This window comes from Danio aesculapii, chromosome 24 (assembly GCF_903798145.1).
Source record: "Danio aesculapii chromosome 24, fDanAes4.1, whole genome shotgun sequence".
Classification (NCBI taxonomy): domain Eukaryota; kingdom Metazoa; phylum Chordata; class Actinopteri; order Cypriniformes; family Danionidae; genus Danio; species Danio aesculapii.
In genome coordinates, this window is record NC_079458.1 from 15529982 (window position 1) to 15551687 (window position 21706).

The window sequence follows — 21706 nt, forward strand, 5'->3', positions numbered from 1 at the left end:
TGGAGACGCCTATTTGAAGTTGCCAAACCCTCGCAGAGAGTCTGTGTATGTACTGTACCTCCATGTTCCCACACACACGGACCACACACTCACAGAAAACAGCTTGCAGGCTTTGACCATCAGGTCGCCACAGATGGAAGCAAAACGGGCTGATTTAAGCTGTGAGAAAACAACTCGACATGCAGCAGATCCTCAGAAAAGGAGCGCACTGTGGACTAAAGCGAGGGCCCTGTTCTTACGCTGCACTTTTCATTATAGATAAAAGTTCATTGTAATTAATCATAACAGTCTGTGAGGTCTCTGAGGAATAAACCACATTTTCCAAAGAAAATGTGTTTTGTCGATATGCATGAAGATTTACTACATCCTCACAAAACCACCTTGACCAATAATTCAGGCAAAACTTTGAACAGTTTTATGAATACTGAATGCAGAGGTAGAAGTATTAATCACAAATAGGGTTCAGCGCTTCCATTTCTGTAACAGAAACACGTATTTTACCATGAAACAATGACAAAGTAATACAATCGCACCTAGCAAACGCATTCTCAAAAGAATAAAGTGAGGAAATGTTTGTGTGGCCTTGGCTCTATTCCACCCTCAGATTGCAAAAAGATTTCATGCAAGCGTTGAGTAGATGAATGGCTAGTGATGAATTGCTCCTTCAGAGGGAGAGTGTAACTAATCTGACCTTCAAAATCCTCACAGTTTGAGGAACAGTGACTTTAAAAAAACATTGAAAAACTGGGATGTGTGAATCAAATGTAAACCTGGAAATAAATAAAAAGATTTCAAACGAACAGAGAAACACTGGGATCATGTAATTGTGAAATACTTCTAGAAAAATACATAGTAAATCTATTTTTACCTTATATATGCACATAGGGAATATAATGTTTTTATACACTTACACAGACAGACAGACAGACAGACAGACATATAGACACAGACAGACGGACGGACGGACGGACGGACTGACAGACAGACAGAGACACAGATAGATAGATAGACAGACAGAGACACAGATAGATAGATAGATAGATAGATAGATAGATAGATAGATAGATAGATAGATAGATAGATAGATAGATAGATAGATAGATAGATAGATAGATAGATAGATAGATAGATAGATAGATAGATAGATAGATAGAGAAAGACAGATACTGTAAATAGACAGACAGACAGACAGACAGACACACAGACAGACAAACACAAACAGAAAGACAGACATATAGACACAGATGGACAGACAGACAGACAGACAGACAGATAGATAGATAGATAGATAGATAGATAGACAGACACACAAAGACAGATACTGTAAATAGACAGACAGACAGACAGACAGAGAGACAGACAGACAGACAGACAGATAGATAGATAGATAGATAGATAGATAGATAGATAGATAGATAGATAGATAGATAGATAGATAGATAGATAGATAGATAGATAGATAGATAGATAGATAGATAGATAGATAGATAGATATTGTGTAAACAGACAGACAGACTGTGTAGACAGACACAAACAGAAAGGCATACACAGAAAAACAGACAGACAGACAGATAGAGATGTAGGCAGATAGATAGACAGACATAAAATGATTGACAGACAGAGACAGACAGATACTGTGTAGACAGAAACAGACATACTGTGTAGACAGACAGAGAAATATATAGATAAACAGTAGACAGACACTGTACATAACACATACATGCCAACACTCTTGTTTTTCCTGGGACTCTCGCGTATTTCAGACCCATCTCCCGCCACCCTTCTGTTTTGGTATTTCTCCCAGATAACTCCCGTAATTTCTCACCATCTCCTCCTCGCCCATGGTCCTTAGCTTTTTAATACAGTATGTGACACCCCCGGATCGCCGACTGTGGTATACAGTAGTACCCAATCACTGCGGCCAGCTGAAATATCGGTCTATAGTACAGTTACTAACACCACAAACACCAACACACCTTCCCCCTGGTTCTCAACTGTGTTACTCAGACAAATTCCCCCTCCATCCCCCCTCGGTCTTCCAAAATTTCAGAGACAAATGTTGGCAGGTATAACATACTGTACATGGTATAGCCAGACAGACAGACAGATAGATAATGTACATATACATCAGGTGTAGAGAAATCTGTGAAGACTTCAGAGTAATGAAATCCCCAAAACACGCGGTGAGATTCCACCTCTTGAGAAAACGTAGTGTACTTAGTATACGTTCATGTTTACTGTATACTTATAGTCTACTACATTTCCTCAGAAGATGCCAAACACTCCAAACCACTCGCAATCTGTCAGATCCGTCTATTTATATATTACACAACCCTGAAAACACAGAATGAAGACATATTTTGTGATACTGGAAACAGAGAGGGTGATCAGGACAGAGCACTGCAGGGGTTTAGACGAGGGTCACAGGGTCACGGTTAATGGCCAACTGCAGAAACAAGATCTCCCAAGACAATCAGCTTCAGTCAGCCTGCTAATGGCTATTCAGTGTTCTGCTGGCGCTGATGGGACGCAATCATGCATGACCACGGCACTCACCGATAGTCCTCCCAAAAACCTCTCCATGCCTCTCTTTGAATCCGCAGCTAGTCCAGACATACATCATCTTAATGTTTCTTCTGACAGTGATGACCTGTATAGTAATGAACCTGGAGTTTGGTCATGTTGCTGTCAGTCGTCGCAGGTGTACGGCTCTGTAAGGTTTTTTTTTTTTTTTCCGAGCAGGTGAGGAATGTGATGCGTCTGAGGTGGGAGGAATGAGTCTATAAATGGATTCAGATCCACACACTCATTACAAAGGCTGGCAGGAGGTCTGGTGAAGCCCGCCGGGATGACGGAGGTGGCGCAGAAGGTGGCTTTACATCTGGACATTTCCTAAGATAGTTACTGACTGCCACTGAAAAATGTTTCAGACTAATCACATACATGTTAGTAAATTAAGGCATCTACAGTTGAGGGTTGTCACCATACTGGAATTTGGTACCAATCGATACAGAAATTTACAAAATGTCCATTTTCTGCTAACAATTGAGTGCTGTTGAGCACGTTCTTAAAGGTTCAAGACACCCTGGAGTACTTAAAAAAAAAATTAACAGATTTGTGTGTGTTGAGCCTCAGTTAAGACAATACTAGCACCTGTTAGCTTTAATTGAGGGAAAACTGTATAATTTGGAGCTTTTGTCAGCTAATTTCAACTTCTGGGTATAAAAAAATTTTGGGGGGCAGGACCAAAATGCATGACATAGTACAAATCTGCTAGTAAAGTAATGTCGCTTTGGTTTCTCATTATTATTCATATCGGAGTTTTCCTATCCTATCCTTACCCTGCTTCTTAATTATTCATGAGAGCACATGTTTTCTGAAACGCAAGGCAGACCTGCCAAACTGTGAGACCTAATGACTGGGTGAGACAGCTTCAGCGCACGTATGTGTTTGTTTCCATTTTCTAGAATTGGAGAATGGTGGACTTGGTCTTTTATCAGTTGAGTTCTTTACCATTGAGACACATTGCCTATATCCGTGCTGCTGTGTTCGCCTATGTTTAAAACCCTCCAGATTACCGGCAGGGCTAATGGTTGGAATAGACAGGGCAAGAGAGGCAGGACCTGCTGCACTGCTATCCACTGTGTCTGCATTCAGATATGGGTCAACCAGCTAAAACCAGCCAACCAGCCTAGCCTGGTTTAAGCTGGATTTTTCAGCAGGATGTCTTGTGTATTCTATAGTCTTTGGCTTCACACCCATCTCGAAGCAATTTTTGAAAAAATTCGAAAGGTTAACTTGAACCAAAGAGCTCAGAATGACCAAGAGGCGACACTCAACAGCTCCGGATTCCGCCATTGTGGAGTGAAAGCGGTCAGCTGTCCATTGGATCTTATTGCTGTCGCAAGCAGCTGCTTTGTTTTTTATTTATTAATTTAAAAAGTGCATTAAAGCTGAGATACAACCTGAAATACAACAATAAAACACTTACTATAAACAATCATCAGCACTTTTAATAGTTTATTTGACAGACTTATAATATGCTGTTGCTCCATTGGAATTTTCATTCCAAAATGGCCGCCAAGCCATCTAGTGGCTGTTTCCAGAATCACAGTTGAGTTCTTGGTGATTCTATGCTCTTTGCTTGAACCGAAAGAGGGGGGTTTCATGGCCCTTTAAAAAGTGCTGATTTGCCATTCTGTTCACGTGCTCAACAGAAATGACTGTGATTGGCTGTGAAGGCCACACCAAACTCACCTCTGTTTACTGAGTGTAACCACAGATACAGGGACACAAGAGCGTTTCAAAGGTACGTCTATCAGCTGCTTTGTCTATAAGCTGACATACAAGTGATCCGCTGATGAATCACGGATTTAAAAGGCTCCAGTATCTCTGTATCTCTAAACAGCGGAGAGATCGGTAAACCGATGATCTTCACAGCCAATCACAATTATTTGTGTTGAGCGCTCAAAGGTTAGCGGCAATTGGACGTTTTTAAAATTTCAGTATCGATTGGTACCGAATTCTAGTATCGTGACAACCCTACTTAGAAGTTTAGCAGTATTACAAATGTCCAGCACAGGAATGGGCAGATAAAAGTAATTCAAAAAAGTAGTCAGAATACATTAGCATATACTGTATGTGTAACAGTTTTTATAATGTAATTAGCAATCAGTTACAGAATTTATTTTATTTTTAAGTAACCTAGCACTGTATATGTTGTAATATGTGTTGTAACAAGGGCTGCACGATATTGGAAAAATCTGACATTGCGATATTTTACTTTGCTCCGATATATATTATGATATAAACATTATTTCACCAGATGATTTTGAACAGCTCTATTTGGAAAGATTACATTAATTTAGATCAACTGGAATGATCAAGTCCTGGATGATCAAGTGCATCTGCATACAATATAATAACTTACTAGCATATATAAATGAAACAGAGCAATAATAAAAATTAAATGAACACTGCTTTACGGTTTTCGGGGGAGTATGACAGTATTTTAGTATATAAATTTGACAATCAAACATAAAATAACATGGCCATCTGTGTATAAATAATTTTAAAAAATGTTATATCTTTATGATTTAATCTTTTATAAATAATCTAATCCTGCAAAGTGACTATTGCGGATACACACATTGCGAAATTGATGCAAAAACGATATATTGTTTTATGATATTATATCGTATAAGGAAAAATATGTAATGTGCAAAGATACGATGAATTATAAACGAGTTTTTAAAGATATTGAGACATGGGTTTTAACGCAAATGGTATACAGAAGTGGATATATAAATGAACTAATCATGTGACACGGTGGCTCAGTGGTTAGCATTGTCACCTCACAGCAAGAAGGTCGCTGGGTTGAGAAGGTCGCCTGGGTCAGTTGGCATTTCTGTGTGGAGTTTACATGTTCTCCCAACGTTCACGTGGGTTTCCTCCGGGTGCTCCGGTTTCCCCCACAGTCCAAAGACATGCAGTACAGGTGAATTGAGCAAACTAAATTGACCGTAGTGTTTGTCTGTGAATAAGTGTGTATGGATGTTTCCCAGTACTGGGTTGCAGCTGGAAGGGCATCCGCTGTGTAAATCATATGGAAATCGGATAAGTTGGCAGTTCATTCCGCTGTGGCGACCCCTGATGAATAAAGGGACTTAGCCGAGGAAAAATGAATGAATGAATGAATGAACTAATCATCAACAAATAAGCAAATAACTGAATAAAAAAATGAAGAGGATTAGAATAAACATAATAAGCAATAATAAGAAATAAACTGATTAAATAAAAGCAAACAAAAACAGATACCATCTATAAATACTAATATATCTGTGACTAAATAGGCACAAACTTGAGTTCTTCAAAATTATAGTACAGCCACACAACATAGTTATTATCCATACATATATAGTTCAATATTACAACTTAATTTTTGCTAATGCTAATAAAAACCTACTTTAGTTACTCATCTCAGAAAACAAAACATGATTTAGACAATATTACAGCTGAAATAGTAATAATAAAAAAACATTCCTGTTAATGCATTGACAAAAATACAAGCTTCAAAATTTGATATTTAAAGCCTCTGGGAAATGGCATTATTTACTTTAATTGTGCTCTGCCTTATTGAGCTTTTTCTTTCACGTACGAGTGGGCAGATTACATTGATTTTTAGCCATAGGAAACAGCTTGTTATGCTGCTTGATGATGCAAACTGGTTTTATTTTTGTGTATCGTTCATTAACACACTTGTTTGTAGCAAGTAGTTTGACCGTGTATTATCGTTTTGTAATTCCTAGTAATTTCTCCTATAGACAAACAAATATGAAGTCTTAAACCAAATAGCAGAAAAGAGCTTTCTTACTCATTATAGAATGAAAATAGTATTAAGTTAAAGTATTTTGCAGTCAAGACTACATTAAAAACACCTATGAAAGTCCTGAAAGTTGCTAAGACTATTAATTTAGCAGGTTGATTTATTTCCAACTGCAACAGAATATTGAGTAGGGGCGGGGCTTTATTTTTGCGCATCATTCCCTCATAGCAAACTAACGGTAAGAAGGGCGTGGCTAAGAATATTGTACTGGAAACCGTCAAACTGACATTAACATAGAAGGACCGCCACACCAAACGTGAAAGCAAGTGATCAAATTTTGATTAAAGATTACCAAAACAAACTTTTTTTTTTTCAGTGGATTAACTTGTAATCGATTTTTTTTTCAGCACAGATTAATTGTTCACCTAAAGAATAACAATGTGGGCTAGCAAAAACAAGCATTGTACAGATGGACAGGCGATTTTAGAAATGTGTTATTTTGTCAGTGTCCTTTGGAGCTTAAAGTACCAACACAGGCTCATTGGGGATACGTATCCATGTCTACATCTCTGGAGAGTATGAATTATGTAGCCAAAGGTACATATGGCTGCCTTTTGTCTTTAATATGAATGCTTCGGGGTGGTATGACCCTGCAGATAACTTCTGTTCATTTTAGTGCTACCTGCTGACCGATTACCTCCGTACTGATGGCTTTTCTGGTGTTACGAGTTTGCTCAGTAGCTTGCCGCTAAGGCGATGGACTTGGGACACAAAGCCAAGTTGACTACGATGACGGGGTTTGAGTCCGGCGAAAAACAGTTCCAGAAAGCAGGTAAAACAAAAGCAAAAAAACGAATAAATAAACAACAGGCTAAAAATGTGGTAAAATCATGCGGCTGCAGCTGCTTTTCCTTTTCTATATTGCTTTTGAAAACACTATCGGTTGGGTTTAGGGATGAGGGTGGGTGAGTCAGTCGGTCAGTCAGTCGACAGCAAGCTGGCCTGGTCAGTTGAAGTGTATATGACGCCCTCTGGTGGATTTATGCGAGAAGAGGATGCGTGACAGAAATTTGAGATCATCAAAAATTGTACACAGCGGCCTCTGGTGGATTTGCAAAAACTGCGAGCAGACATACCTTCGGTTACCTATTTTGTTGCCGGCAGAAATGTAGACCTGGGTATGTATCCTTAATGAGCCTGAATTGCAACGACGTAAAGTCTTATTCTGAACTTAAAACATTAATCAAGTATGCTGAAAAAGTTTATAAATAAGCAAACGATGCAGGACTTGTAGAACTCTGTGAATGAACAACCTTTAATTTGATGTAAATCAGTGGAGTATTATTCCAGCGTGGGCTTGCAGTAACTCATCCAGGTATAATTTACAGGTTCTTCTTGATGAGAACATCTGAACAATGCAAGCGTGAAATATTCTCCCCGAAGGTGGAGTTGAGCAGTCAGGTTTAAGGGTCTTTTCACCTGTGGTGGAAAGTAAGGGATAATTTGAGTGCATCCTCATGCTGAATAAGTGACTGTTCTGTTGGCCGGGGTGGTGTGGAGCGCAGAGGAATGCTGGGTTTCAGACTTTTGAGCAGATGATGGTCTGGAACGGAGATGATTAGCTCTCTGTGGGATGCGCAGAACTTCCTCGCCAATTATACTACACCTGTTCACAGGTGGTCCGGAATAACTGATCCCACTGCCTGTCTCTACGGAAAGCTCTTACTTCCGAACTGGGCAGTTTTGTTTGTTTTTAATGCCTCTTTCATACTGTGCAAAAATGCCCTTTTTTGGCTGTGATATTCTATTTGGATTAATACAGGGGAAAAATGTAACAAAGTTTTAAAAAAGTCTATTATAAAAGCAACAATGGGAGGAATACAACTTTTTATATTAAGTATATATAAGTAATACTGTAGCTACCTGCTGGTTATTAAACAGTCCACACTTCCCAAATACTGACGTCCATGCATTTTATTTATTGAACACCGTGAAAACTAAAAAGTCTGTGTTGAGATCTCACCATGTTGTTTATACTTATATATAGGGGCTCAAACGTTGTATATACTTAACTCTCATAGGTTAAATCAATCAAGGAGGATCACATGACCTCTGACTCAATCCAACTGGAAACAAGGAAATTTATAAAATAAACATAAACCAATACACATTCAAAAAATGAAATATGAAAAACAATAAACAAAAACAAAATTCAAGCAAGCTGGGGCAGCACGGTGGCGCAGTGGGTAGCACAATCGCCTCACAGCAAGAAGGTCGCTGGATAACATTTGCTGGATAAGTTGGTGGTTCATTCCGCTATGGCGGCCCCAGATTAATAAAGCCGAAAAGAAAATGAATGAATGAAAATACAAGCTGACAGATTAGCATCAGATTCAAATATTTCTGCATGTAAATAAAAATGTTGGGAGACAATCGGATTATTTTTTTATATTTATTTTATATTTTTTATTATTTTTATATTTAATTATTTTATTGTTATAATAATAATAATAATAATAATAATAATAATAATAATAATAATAATAATAATAATAATTGTACCAAAGTTGTATAATGCATAATTTGCCTCAGGAAAATATATATTGTTTTAATTAAAGGGATTGTTCAACTAAAAAGGACAATTCAGTCACTATTTACTCACCATTTACTTGTTCTAAGCCTGTCTTAGTTTTCTTTCATCTGTTAAACACAAAAGAAGATATTTAAAAGAGAGCTGAAAACCTGCAACCATTGACTTCCATAGTATTTGTTTTCACTACTATGTATATCAGTGGTTACAGGTTTTCAACTTCTTCAAAAAAATATTCCTTTGTGTTCAAAAGAAAGTCATAGAGGTTTATGGCCACTTGAGGGTGAGTAAATATTGAGAAAATTTCCATTTTTGAGTGAACTAGCCCTATATTTTTGCAACTAGTTCCACTAGAAACCAGACATTTGTTACATTTACTGATATAACAAATGTCAGAATAAAAAACAGGACATTTTTCAGTTGTATTCAATATGTTGTTTTATGTAAGCTTCTACTGGAAACCAAAACAAGTGTATTAGTAGAATAAAATAAAAACAAACTAAAATGCAAAAGTGGTAAGAGAAAATGAATTATAATACACATATTTGTTTAGAAAAACATATTTTAGGATTCATTTTCACTGCAAACCAAGTCAAAATATAAATATATCGAGATGTTCATGTGCTTGCGACTGTTTTAGCCAATTAACCAACATGAGAGGTTTTCAGAGCGCTGATGCTTTCCCTAAGCACACATTGTGTGCTCTTAATAAGAGGTAAAATGTGAAATGTGCCAGAAAATTCCATGCATCCCATGAAAGAGAAAGAAGAAGCAGTAAAAGTAATTATGGCACAGCATGACAGCTCCTGAACCCGTCCTGTATAACAGTGCAGTTATTTACTCACCTCTTCGGGGACTTTGCAGCTGCAAAACTCACTGTATTTTTTTTTTTTCTATTTTCAATTTCCGTTGGTCATATCCACACATGCCGAGCAGATACTTGAATCTGTACAGCACTTTAAGTCTTCAACTCGCCTCAACTCACAGTTTCGATGGGTACGGGCTGGGAGGAATTGAAGACTGAAAATGACATACAGGTGACAGGAAAAAAAACGTTTCGCCAAGTCTTCATCTTCACTCTTATCTCAAGCAACTGTTTGGAGCAGAAGCTCAAATCCATACAGAAGGAAAGCGCAAAGATATTACAAACACAACGGCATGTGTACAAGTTCAGAAATGATAATAAAATGTGCATCTTGTATCAGCTTAAACCTGTGCTTCTTCTTAGGAAAAGTTTATTTAATGCTTGTGTTGTTCATACTGTGATGGAATCTTTGAGAGCTCAAAAACTACAGTATTACTTTTGTTCAGATAGTTTGGGCATTCTTTCAAATGCTTGAATATGCTTGCATAACTATTTGATTTTTTTATTATTTTGTCCAATCACAAAGTTGAAATAAGCTGGAACACAAAGCAGCTATCAGGATTTGAGCACCCTGGGTTTTTCCATTCGAAAAACAATCCAGAGTTACGGAAAATATTGCTGATAGAAATCAAATTTTGACGTAAAATCTCAGTGTTTCCTACATTTACTGTATTTATATGGTATAAGTTTGAGTAAAATATCTTTTTTTTCAGTAAAAAGCTGATAACATGCCTTACAAATTTTAAATAAACAATATTGTTATTGTTATAAGCCTGGTTTGAATAGGGTTTTCAAAATGGTTATTCCATTAAATATTGTTTTTTGTAACATTGGTATTTTCATAACATTGGTATTGTCTTGTCTAAAATGAATATAAACATGTCTGCAGTTACAACATTTTTAGTTTTTACATTTTGAAGAAATGTAGTTAGTAATTTACAGAATAATACAAAGCTTACGTTTCACACAAATACACAACTGTAAAACCCAATAAGTTAAGGCAACTCAAACTGTTTAAGGAAACCGATTGCTACAAACCATTTGAGTTCAAAAAACTAATCTATATGAGTACTATGAACTTACTCCATTTAAGTTGGAGTAATGAGGTATTTAATTAACTCATTACCTTTAACACTGAGTTCAAAACTCTTTTCAAATGAGTAGAATTAACTTTCAGTCAATTTTAAATTAACTACACTCATTTCATTTGATAAAGTTAATTGTTGGGTTTGTAATCTTGTAAATCTTTTGTAATCTTAGCAAGATTCTACATAATAAAGCGTTGCATAATTTAGAGGTAATAAGCAATGTTCTAACAACCACAAAATGTGAGCTACTGTACACTCAATGCGAGATCATTTTTTCTCCCTTTTCTCATTATAAAATGTATCATCCAATCAGATCTGAGCTTTAGATCACATGCCCAGATCACATGCTGTTGCTTTATAGAAAACATGGAAAATGATGATACATTTACAGCAAAATTGTATGATGGCTAGTTTGTGTTTCTGTTAATAAACAAAGACAGGTTCTTTATGAAAGTACTTTTAACAGTAATGAATTTGTTGGAAGTGTTGAAGGCATCACTGAATGGTAATTGGCTTTGGTTTATTATGTCACACCTTGTGTGAAAAGCTCTTAATGTGGAACATTTGATTTCTGAACTTTCCAAAGATCAAAAGATGACCATGACCCCTTTAATAAAAGTCACACATATTCAATATGTATATTTATATAGTAGTTTAATTAATTCAGCTGTAGTCAGTATATTTGCATATGTTGATAAAATTCAGCTACACTGTATTTTACTGTAGGACAGTTATGCGGCATGTTACTGTATTTTAAAGTTGCACTGTGAAAATTACTGTATATTTTACAGAAAAGATATGCAATACTGTAAATGCATATTCAGTGAGATAATGGTGCTATATGTGTAAATACAATATTTTTGCTGTAATTGATTTACAGTAAGTTACTGTAGATTCTACAGGACATTGTTAACAATGCACTATTAATGTAAATTTTGTAAATTATACAGTATTTAACTGTAATTTGAACTGCATTTTACTGTAGAACAGTTATGCAGCCCTTTACCGTATTTTAAAGTTTCACAGTGGAAATTACTGTATAATTTACAGTAAAGATATACAATACTGTAAATGTGTATACATCGAGATAAATGGTGCTTTAAATAAATGCCGTATTTTTACTGTAATTGATTTACAGTAAGTTACTGGTGAACCGCTGCCAGTAAGTTACCATAGATTCTGCAGGAAATTGTTAACAGTGTAATAACATGGAACCTGTCACCTTTAGTCATCTCTTTTAAGTACAGCTCTTTTTTAAAGTACAGAGAAAATGATATTCAGAGATAAGAGGTTATCAGCAGAGTAAAATACAAAAGTCAAGACCAGGAAATAAACAAAAGTCAAATCCTTGTTCATTTCCTGTCCCTGATGAAAAACCGGCCCTGCATGGGAACCTGATTTAATATTACAGCTTAATGCATTTTTAAATAGTAGAGTTTAAATTTTATGCTCTCTAGATGACAGCCTTGCAGATTTCAATATATAACCCATAAAACCTTATAATTTAATCTATAATGGCCTGACTGCAAGAACTGAGTGGCCTTGAGAGAAACTTATGGATCTAGTTTCACTGATATCCTCAAATTCATACAGCTTTGTATTATATGAGCATCTCAGAGTCACACATGTTCTAGCCCAAAATAAGCTCACGTCTAACACAGTCCTATATTTCACTTTCAAAGGCGGTTTTGGGCTTTCTTGCCAACACCAGACAAAAAATGACTTTAACTAATTAGTTTGTGCGATCTTTTCTGTTAAATACATTCTATGATGAGGTGTTGACATGAGCTTTTGGGAATAAAGCTGCATGCAAAAATATGGTAAATTCATATTCATAACACAGCCGCCCAAAGACTATACTTTAAGTTCATTTTTTGAAGCATACTGTACTTGAATAATATTGAAGTATAGATTTAAGTATACTTCATGTAGTAAGTATCCTAACACATATATACTGGTAGTGTTCTTGTAAGTGTACTACTTTATTACTAACTGGCCAACCTATACGTTTATAAAAGTATACTTTTAAGCAGGGTGCGAATTATACATTAACGATCACGGGGGTCCAGTTTTTCCATTATGTTTGGTAAAATGTCTCAGTGAACCTAATTTATATATTTATTTCAATTACATATAATTTATTAAGTAAACCTGTTATGTTTTCAGTGTTTTGAGGGATATTGAATGGTTCTCAATGACATTTGTGATATTAAATAAAGCCTTAAACCTTGTATCTGTAACCAGGTGAGTATGTAATAATATGTGGAAAATAAAGGGCCACTCAATCAATAGGTTGAAAGTACAAATGAATCAAATTTCTGTTAGTAACTACCTACCTGTTTGTTCATGAAGATGTAGATGATTGGGTTTATGACGGTGCTGCTTTTGGCTAACAGAGAAGGAACGATGCTGGCTGCTGGTGTAACCAGTCCAGGATGCCCGAACGTAGCCAGCAGCGCCATTATCCCATACGGCAACCAGCAAAGCAGGTAACAGACAACCATGGTGACCACCATGAAGAGCACACGCTGCTCCCGTTTACGACTCACCACCGTATTGATCCTGCTCACCTTTGTGTGATGAGGAAAAAAAGAAGACACACAAAAAAAACATTACATTGGAGAACATATCATAGTTTTTTAAACTGATAAAAGGGATTCTGCAGTTTCATTAAGCCAAGTTAAAGACATTTAAGACCATTAGCACTGATATTTACTCTAAGATTAACAAAGGGTGCCAATTTGAGCTCGCACACCAATGCACAAAAAGTCAGACGTAAAAATGTAAGGTCACACTATTTTTGATGGTCAATTAGTTTTTGTTTTGTTTTTTTAATGAAATTTGTATTAGTTTTTTTTCTTGATGTAACAAACAATACCATACAAATACATAAAATGCATACAAGTTTGTTTGTTCATCAATTTAGAAAATAATTAAATAATTCGACAACCAGTAACAAAAGTATAAAAATACTAAAAAATAATAGTACAGAGCATAACAGGATAGATACATTCATATTTCAAGTGAGGAAATGAAAATCTCCCATATATCAATTTCCTTGTAATCGCCATTCATTTTGGCCAACATTTTCTCATATGATACATTCTCAATCATGGATTCCATCCATAATTTAAGTGTAGGGCATTGAATATCTTTCCAAAACCTCAGTATTATACGTGCTGCTGTAGTAATGCCTATAGTTATAAGGGAGAACTCATCATTTGTAATATGTGGAACCTCAGTTTTGTCACCTAAAAGGCATATCCTGGATGAGAGAGGGATATTAAATCCCAGACATCTACTTAATTGTCTTAACACAGATTTCCAAAAGGGTTGAATCTTTGTACATTGACATAGTGCATGGAAGTATGTGCCAATCTCCTGTTTACATTTCCAGCATTTATTTTCATCTAAGAATCCCATTCTAAAAAGTCGCACTGGAGTGTAGTAATACCTATGAAGTATCTTATACGGAATAAATTTACCTCTTGCTTCTTTTATATATTTTCCAATGTGAGAAATAATTATATCCCAGGTATCTTTATCTATATCACTACTAATATCTTTATGCCAAATCAGTCTTAAGTTTTTTTTTTTTTTTTTTTTTACAGTTTTTATGATTAATCTTTGAACTAAATTTGTAAAATGTAGATATTTTTTCAATCTGTTTTGGGAATTTGTAAAAATTTTCCACCATATTCCTATTCTGTAGGGGACCTTTGTTTCAAAACAGTGTCTGATTTGTAAGTATTTTCCAAAAATGATCTTGTCCAAATTTAAACTTTTTTGGTCCATTTGTTGAATTTAAGTTACATTGCATCTACAAGCCAACTAATTCTCATTAGATTATAAGTAGACTGTTAGGTTGGGGTTATGGTTGGGGCGAGGTTTAGTGTAAGTTGAAATGTACTTGCAATGTTTCTTATAGTCAGTTAAATGTCTGTATCAACAGATATTAAGCAGACAGTCTACTAACACTCAAATGGATCATCAAAATAACCAAATGGCTTTGACATGTTGCATTAGAAATGTCAACCAATGAGATCGAAACTTTTTTATGTGCCTGGAGCTGCCAAAGTTACAGTAAACATGACTTGGTGGCACTAAAGCACAAAAACGGTGTAGGCGAAGACACATTTCTAAAAACGAAGAAGATGCAAGATGAACGTGGAGCTACTTGTTTTATTAGTGTCTGAACACAGAGAGCTGTATGATAAACACGACAGCGACTACAAAAATGCAGACAAGAAGGAGTTGTTATGAACAGAAATTCCAGAACAAACCGGATTCGATGACAAGTTCATTTTCTTGTATTTCATTAAGCTACATGTATCATCAGAGTGATTTCCCATTCACTCTGCTAAAAATCAATGGGGACTGTAAAATGCATGAGTAAAAATCATCCCAGTGTGCACAACTCTATCATGTCATCTGAAAAAAACATTAAATAAACAAAGAAAATAAATCAAATTACTTGAAAATTATTTAATTTATGTTAAAAGAACTCAGTACCGAAGAGTGTCATATATGAATATTTAATGTCTAATATTTTGTATATGTACAGTGCTCAATACATATGATTACACCCCTCACAAATGTCTCATTGAAATAAAAAATTTCTATAGGAAGCTTTACAATATTACATAAGTGCATATACACTCACCGGCCACTTAATTAGGTACTGTTTAATTGCTCGTTAACGCAAATTTCTAATCAGCCAATCACATGGCAGCAACTCAATACATTTAGGCATCTAGACATGGTCAAGGGGATCTGCTTCAGTTCAAACTGAACGTTAAAGTGATTTAAGTGACTTTGAATGTGGCATGGTTGTTTGTGCCAGACAGGCTGGTTTGAGTTTTTCAGAAACTGCTGATCTACAGGGATTTTCACACACAACCATCTTTAGGGTTTACAGAGAATGGTCCGAAAAGCAGAAAATATCCAGTGAGCGGCAGTTCTGTGGGCACAAATGCCTTGTTGATGCCAGAGGTCAGAGGAGATGTGCAGACTGGTTTGAGCTGATAGAAAGGTAACAGTAACTCAAATAACCACTCGTTACAAGTGAGGTATGCAGAAGAGCATCTCTGAACGCAAAACATGTCAAACCCTGAGGGGGATGGTCTACAGCTGCAGAAGACCACACCTGGAGCCACTCCTGTCAGCTCAGCATAGGAAACTACAATTCCCATAGGCTCACCAAAATTGGACAATAGAAGATTGGAAAAACGTTGCCTAGTCTGACGAGTCTCGAACTTCTGCAGCGACATTCGAATGGTAGGGTCAGAATTTGGAGTCAACGACATGAAAGTATGGATCCATCCTACCTTGTATCATTGGTTCAGGCTGGTGGTGGTGGTGTGGGGGATATTTTCTTGGCACACTTTGGGCCCATTAGTACCAATTGAGCATCATGTAAACGCCTGAGTATTACCTGAGTATTGTTGCTGACCATGTCCATCCCTTTAAGACCACAGTGTACCCATCTTCTAATGGCTACTTCCAACAGGATAACGCATCATGTCATAAAGCGTGAATCATTTCAGACTGGTTTCTTGAACATGACAATGAGTTCACTGTACTCAAATGGCCTCCAGTTACCAGATCTCAATCCTATAGAGCACCTTTGGGATGTGGTTGAACGGGAGATAAGCATCATGGATGTGCAGCTGACAAATCTGCAGCAACTGCGTGATGCTATCATGTCAATATGGACCAAAATCTCTGAGGAATATGTCCAGTACCTTGTTGAATCTATGCCATGAAGGATTAAGGCAGTTCTGAAGGCAAAAGCGGGTCCAACCCAGTACTAGTAAGGTGTACCTAATAAAGTGGCCGGGGAGTGTACATTAAATTAGTCAGGATTGAAGCCAAATCTGGAGCTAATCTAACACACTAACTTATGATAGCAATCCAAAATTAGCACACCCAAATGTATATAAAAAATATAAAATAAAAATTTAAAAAGAGCAAAATTCAAGAGAAACAAAAAAATGTAGAAAATTGTGTTTGTCATTTGTAGTTTGTCATTTTTTCCCAACATTTCACATGAATTTAAATGTATTATTTTTCTATTTCTAAAGATGTTCGGTGACTAAAATGTCCAATATTCACTGAGAAATTGATAAAAATATTCATTTTCAAAATGGGGTGTTGAGCACTGTATACAGTATATATCTTTTATATCCAACTTTTCTTTTCCAAGCAAAGACTTTGATTTCGAGATTTGATACTTTTTTTTAGACATTTATGACCCTGCTGAAACCCTGGATAAAATCTCACATGCGGAAATAAAGAGAATAGTTGTCTCAATTAATGTTCAGCATATTGCTTAAGGCCAGCTTTGCAGAAATGTATACCGGCATGAATTGATCACTCCGGTCTGTAATAGACCCTTAAACACAACAATGGCCGAACAGAGGGCCTATTACACATTGTAGAATTGCCTGATGCACCACTTTCTCAGTGTTGTAGCACTTTGTCTGACAGCTGCTAAGTGCTCTTTTGGTGAAGGAGCCCAAGAGCTGAGAGCTGCTACTTTGGTTGAACTTTAATCTCTGAAGTTTTTTGGTGCAGTGACGCTCTGCAGTGTCATTCGATTTCAGACCGCTATGTGGATGCGGAAGTCATTATCTTCATCAGTGGTTTTGTCCTATCTTGTCCTTTTAGGAAAACATTTACTCGAAATTTGTATGGAATAACAAATATAGGGTACTGTTTAAAAGTTTGGGGTTATGTTATTGTACAAGGGATGCAAAAAAGTGACATCGAAGATATTTATAAATGTAAAAAAATGAATGCTGTTCTTTTAAACTCTCTTTTGATCAATTTCATAATGCTGAAAAGAAGCTTTGCAGCTAAACAGTAACAAAAAGTTACAGAAATTACTATTTCTTGGGCACCAAATATAAAAATAATTCTGAAAGTCAGAAGCAGACTCATTCCAGTTACAAGAGTGGAATAATTGGCTTGGGAAAACAATCCAAAAAAACTCAAATTTACTTTATTTTAAGAAATCATTAAGAAACTATTTAATTTTTGTTATTATTAGTCAGAGAAAAAGGTGCTTATGTTAATTTAGTTAGCATTAAGCAATGTTAAAATATGCAAATTTGGTGGCATCAATAGATTAAAGTACAAATGAAATCAAAACTAACCATCTGATTTTGTTAGCGCTCATTGCTAGTTTTGTGGTAAACAAATCATTTTAGAGCTTGGACCGGGCCCAAAAAAATAAACTCGACCATAGCCGAACCCATGCACATTAACTGTAATTACGTATGAGCCTGAGCCAGATTTAAACCTTACTATTTTTTAATACAGATTTATTTTTTTAATAACAGATGTCAACTACAACTAGGGATGTCCAGATCCGTTCACGTGATCGGAAATCGGGCACAATCACCCAGTTTCAGGCTCGATCAGGACTCTCTGACCTCCCGATCAGGACTCGAATATATATATGCAGATGCAGATAATTTTGTATCAGTTCAGCAACAGATCATAATCGGTTATTATGTACTGACGTCATTTATCTCATGTGTGCTATGTCTCGGTAGAATACTATAGTGAGGGAGAAGACCATGAGTAATTAAAACGCAGAAACTCTGCACAACTCACTGCGTGTGTTTGCTGGACAGTCTTTCACTGACACTGAAGTACAGCAGAAGCCCCTATTTCACTGCCATTTCTTTCTCTCTCACTGTGGCCCTTTGACCTGCTGGCATGACGTTTCCTCTCCTCTCGGCTGCTACAGGGTTGTTGCTAGATCGGATATGGTTGCGGCCAGAAGTTAACAAGAATTATTTATATAATTTATGAAATTTCCCATTTATTGTATTTTATTAATGTCCCAATCGTCACAGTAAGATAAAAACAGTAGTTGTACCGAGTATTATTTATGTTATCTATTAAATTACCCAATAAGTTGTATTTTCTAATGCTACCCCTACCGCAACCCTAAACCCAACCGTCACAGTACTGTAAAAATATGAATTAATGTCATACAGTGTCATAAAAAATGCTGCTATATTCATGTGCATATGGCACTTCCGGTTGGCCGCATAATCAAACTAGACTTTACCCTGTTAAACCTATGCTTGTGGATCGAGACACTAGCTTGTGTCTGCAGAGCGAGTTTTACTCCTTTGCGTCTATCGTGGATCAGCTGTTATCGCCTCTGCCGTTTATCAGTGTCACCCATCAGTGAACAGCGCCAGAGCGTTAGAGCCAATCGCAGCTCTTTCTGTTCAGCATGTGACCAGCCATAGGCATTTACCAACTGGCTTGACAACACACAAAAAGCACATGGAATAATATTTACATTTGTTTATTTGTTTTAAGTGCTCATGTTGTTCTAAGCATGTCCTTGAGTTTTGTTAGATCCATTAACATTTTTTTTTATTTATTCCACCAAATATCGATTGATTGATAACTGGCTTTAGAATAAGGTTGTATTAGTTAACATTAGTTAATGCATTTATTAACATGAATAAACAATGAACAATACATTTATTACAGTCTTTGTTCATGTTAGCTAACGTTAGTTATTGAAAATACAGTGGTTCATTGTTAGTTCATGTTAACTCACGGTGCATTACCTACTGTTAACAAGTATGAAATGCATGTTAATGCATTAGTAAAATAATTAATAAATGCTGTACAAGTATTGTTCATAATTAGTCCATGTTAGTAAATACATTAACAAATGAAACCTTATTGTAACGTGTGATTTTAACTCTTCTAAAGGTAATAAATAAAATATAAACTTATCTGAAAACTTTTTGGTTATTTTATGCAAAAATGCTCTAATTGATATCAGTATTTATAGAATACACCTGACTGAGTGACTAAACACATAAAGAATGGTAAAACGAGTGAAACCAAACCCTATTAAAATCGAAAGAATTCACTTCTACCTCAAGCCACAGTAATAATCAGAATCATACGCTACTTTTAATAACCTCCTCTTCTTGAAATTACAGCGTGAACACATGTCTCCCTGATGGGCCTGCACTTCAGGCCCGTAACGGCTGGATCTCTGCACCCACAGTAACATAATTGTGCTTTGACTACGAGCTAATTAAGAGCAATGGAGTGGAACTGCGCGGCCCTTTCTTCACAGGCGGTCCTCGCTCGACACCCTCAAATCCACCAACCAACCCCGAGCAGAAGCCGCAACTTGACAAATTATTACTTAGCAGAATGTCAGATCAATGTCAGGTTGCTAATAGGCTCCCCATTGACTTGCGCCACCGTTTTTTCGGGGGATTTTTTCTTTCTTAGTGGTCACATTAAAATGCATCCTATATGCACAGAAGGGCATCGCGCAAGGGGTGCAGACTGTGAATAACGCGTTTTGAAGGCCTGCGGGGGTGTAAAGTCACCACCAGAGGCCACAGCCAGCGGCACATTTGCAGATGAACTACCAATTAAGAATGAGAGAAGACGTGACGGCTGTTTGAGATGCAGCGTTGAAGTGGGTGGACAAAAAACGACCCCAACTTTAACTCAACTAAAGTTTGATTGACAGCCAGATATTTTACGGTCGCATTAAACACTGAAGATGGACAGCCTCAGATGTGAATCACAAAAAGGAGATGGTGTTTCTGTGTAGGTGTGTGTCTGCTTTACGTGATTCCTCAGATGAATTTGGATAATTGCAGAACAACTGGTGATGAAACATGTTTGCTGGGGAATAGCAATTATAAGCTGTTATTTCAGATGCTAAATGGATTAAACAAATGAATTGTGAAAAAGGGGAAATTTGTGTAAGTAGGATGGGAAATAAATGATCACGCTGTCTGGGAAAGCAAAGCAAATGAATTGAAGCTGAAAATCATATTAGAAGTAGTAAATAATTTTTTCTGCCTTTAAGACAAGACTGAATAGATTTAAAAGTCAAAAAGATTTGTAGGGGTGCACCTATATGGACATTTTGGCCACTAAATATAATCAATAACTCGCATATTCGGAAGCTGATAAGCGATAGGCTGATAAATCCAAATCTTGATATGAATAGAAATACAGTGGACAGATGATTTTATTTTAAAACTTTTACTGCATAAAGTTCCCTAACCCTAACCCTAACCCTAACCCTAACCTAACCCTAACCCTAACCCTAACAAGAAAACATCATTATCCCAAAGTCGTTTACAAATTGTAATTCTTAAAGGGACAGTTCCTCCAAAAATGAACATTGTCTTAGCATTTACTTACACTCAAGTGGTTCTAAATTTGTATGAAAGTCTTTCTTCTGTTGAACACAAAATAAAATACAAAAATGCTGGAAAAACTGACATTGACATCCATTATAGTAGGAACAAAAAAATACTATGTAAGTCCCTGGCTTTTTAATCAATCCTTTCTGTTCAACGATAAAAAGAAATTCATTAAAAATTAGAAACAAGTGGATGATGGTGGAGTACATTATGACAGAAATTTCATTTTCGCATGAACAATCATATTAAGTTCTCTATTTTTCATGGTGAAAATGTAAATATATTAGGCAAGAATGCAAATATGCACAAAAACTCAGTCACTGTACATTTTTTTAAAATAAAAATGTGCATTATCCAGAAAAAATTGCAATATCCAGAATAAAAATGTGAATTATTCAGAATAAAAATGTGCATTATTCAGAATAAAATGTGCATTATTCAGAATAAAATGTGCATTATTCAGAATAAAATGTGCATTATTCAGAATAAAATGTGCATTATTCAGAATAAAATGTGCATTATCGAGACTAAAATTGTGCATTATCTAGAAAAAAAAGATTTAAAAGATTCAAATTTGTCAAATTCACCTCAACTGTAAAAGAGTTTCCAAAAAGTGAA

The 21706-nt window shown here is 36.1% G+C and overlaps 1 protein-coding gene across 1 annotated transcript in view; it reads right to left on the reverse strand.

The window, feature by feature from the left end:
- Window positions 1-21706, reverse strand: part of tmtopsb (teleost multiple tissue opsin b) — a 66479-nt gene that overhangs the window by 5172 nt on the left and 39601 nt on the right. The window contains 1 exon segment of the mRNA XM_056450720.1: window positions 13205-13438. Within this exon segment, the coding sequence (XP_056306695.1) occupies window positions 13205-13438 (234 nt within the window).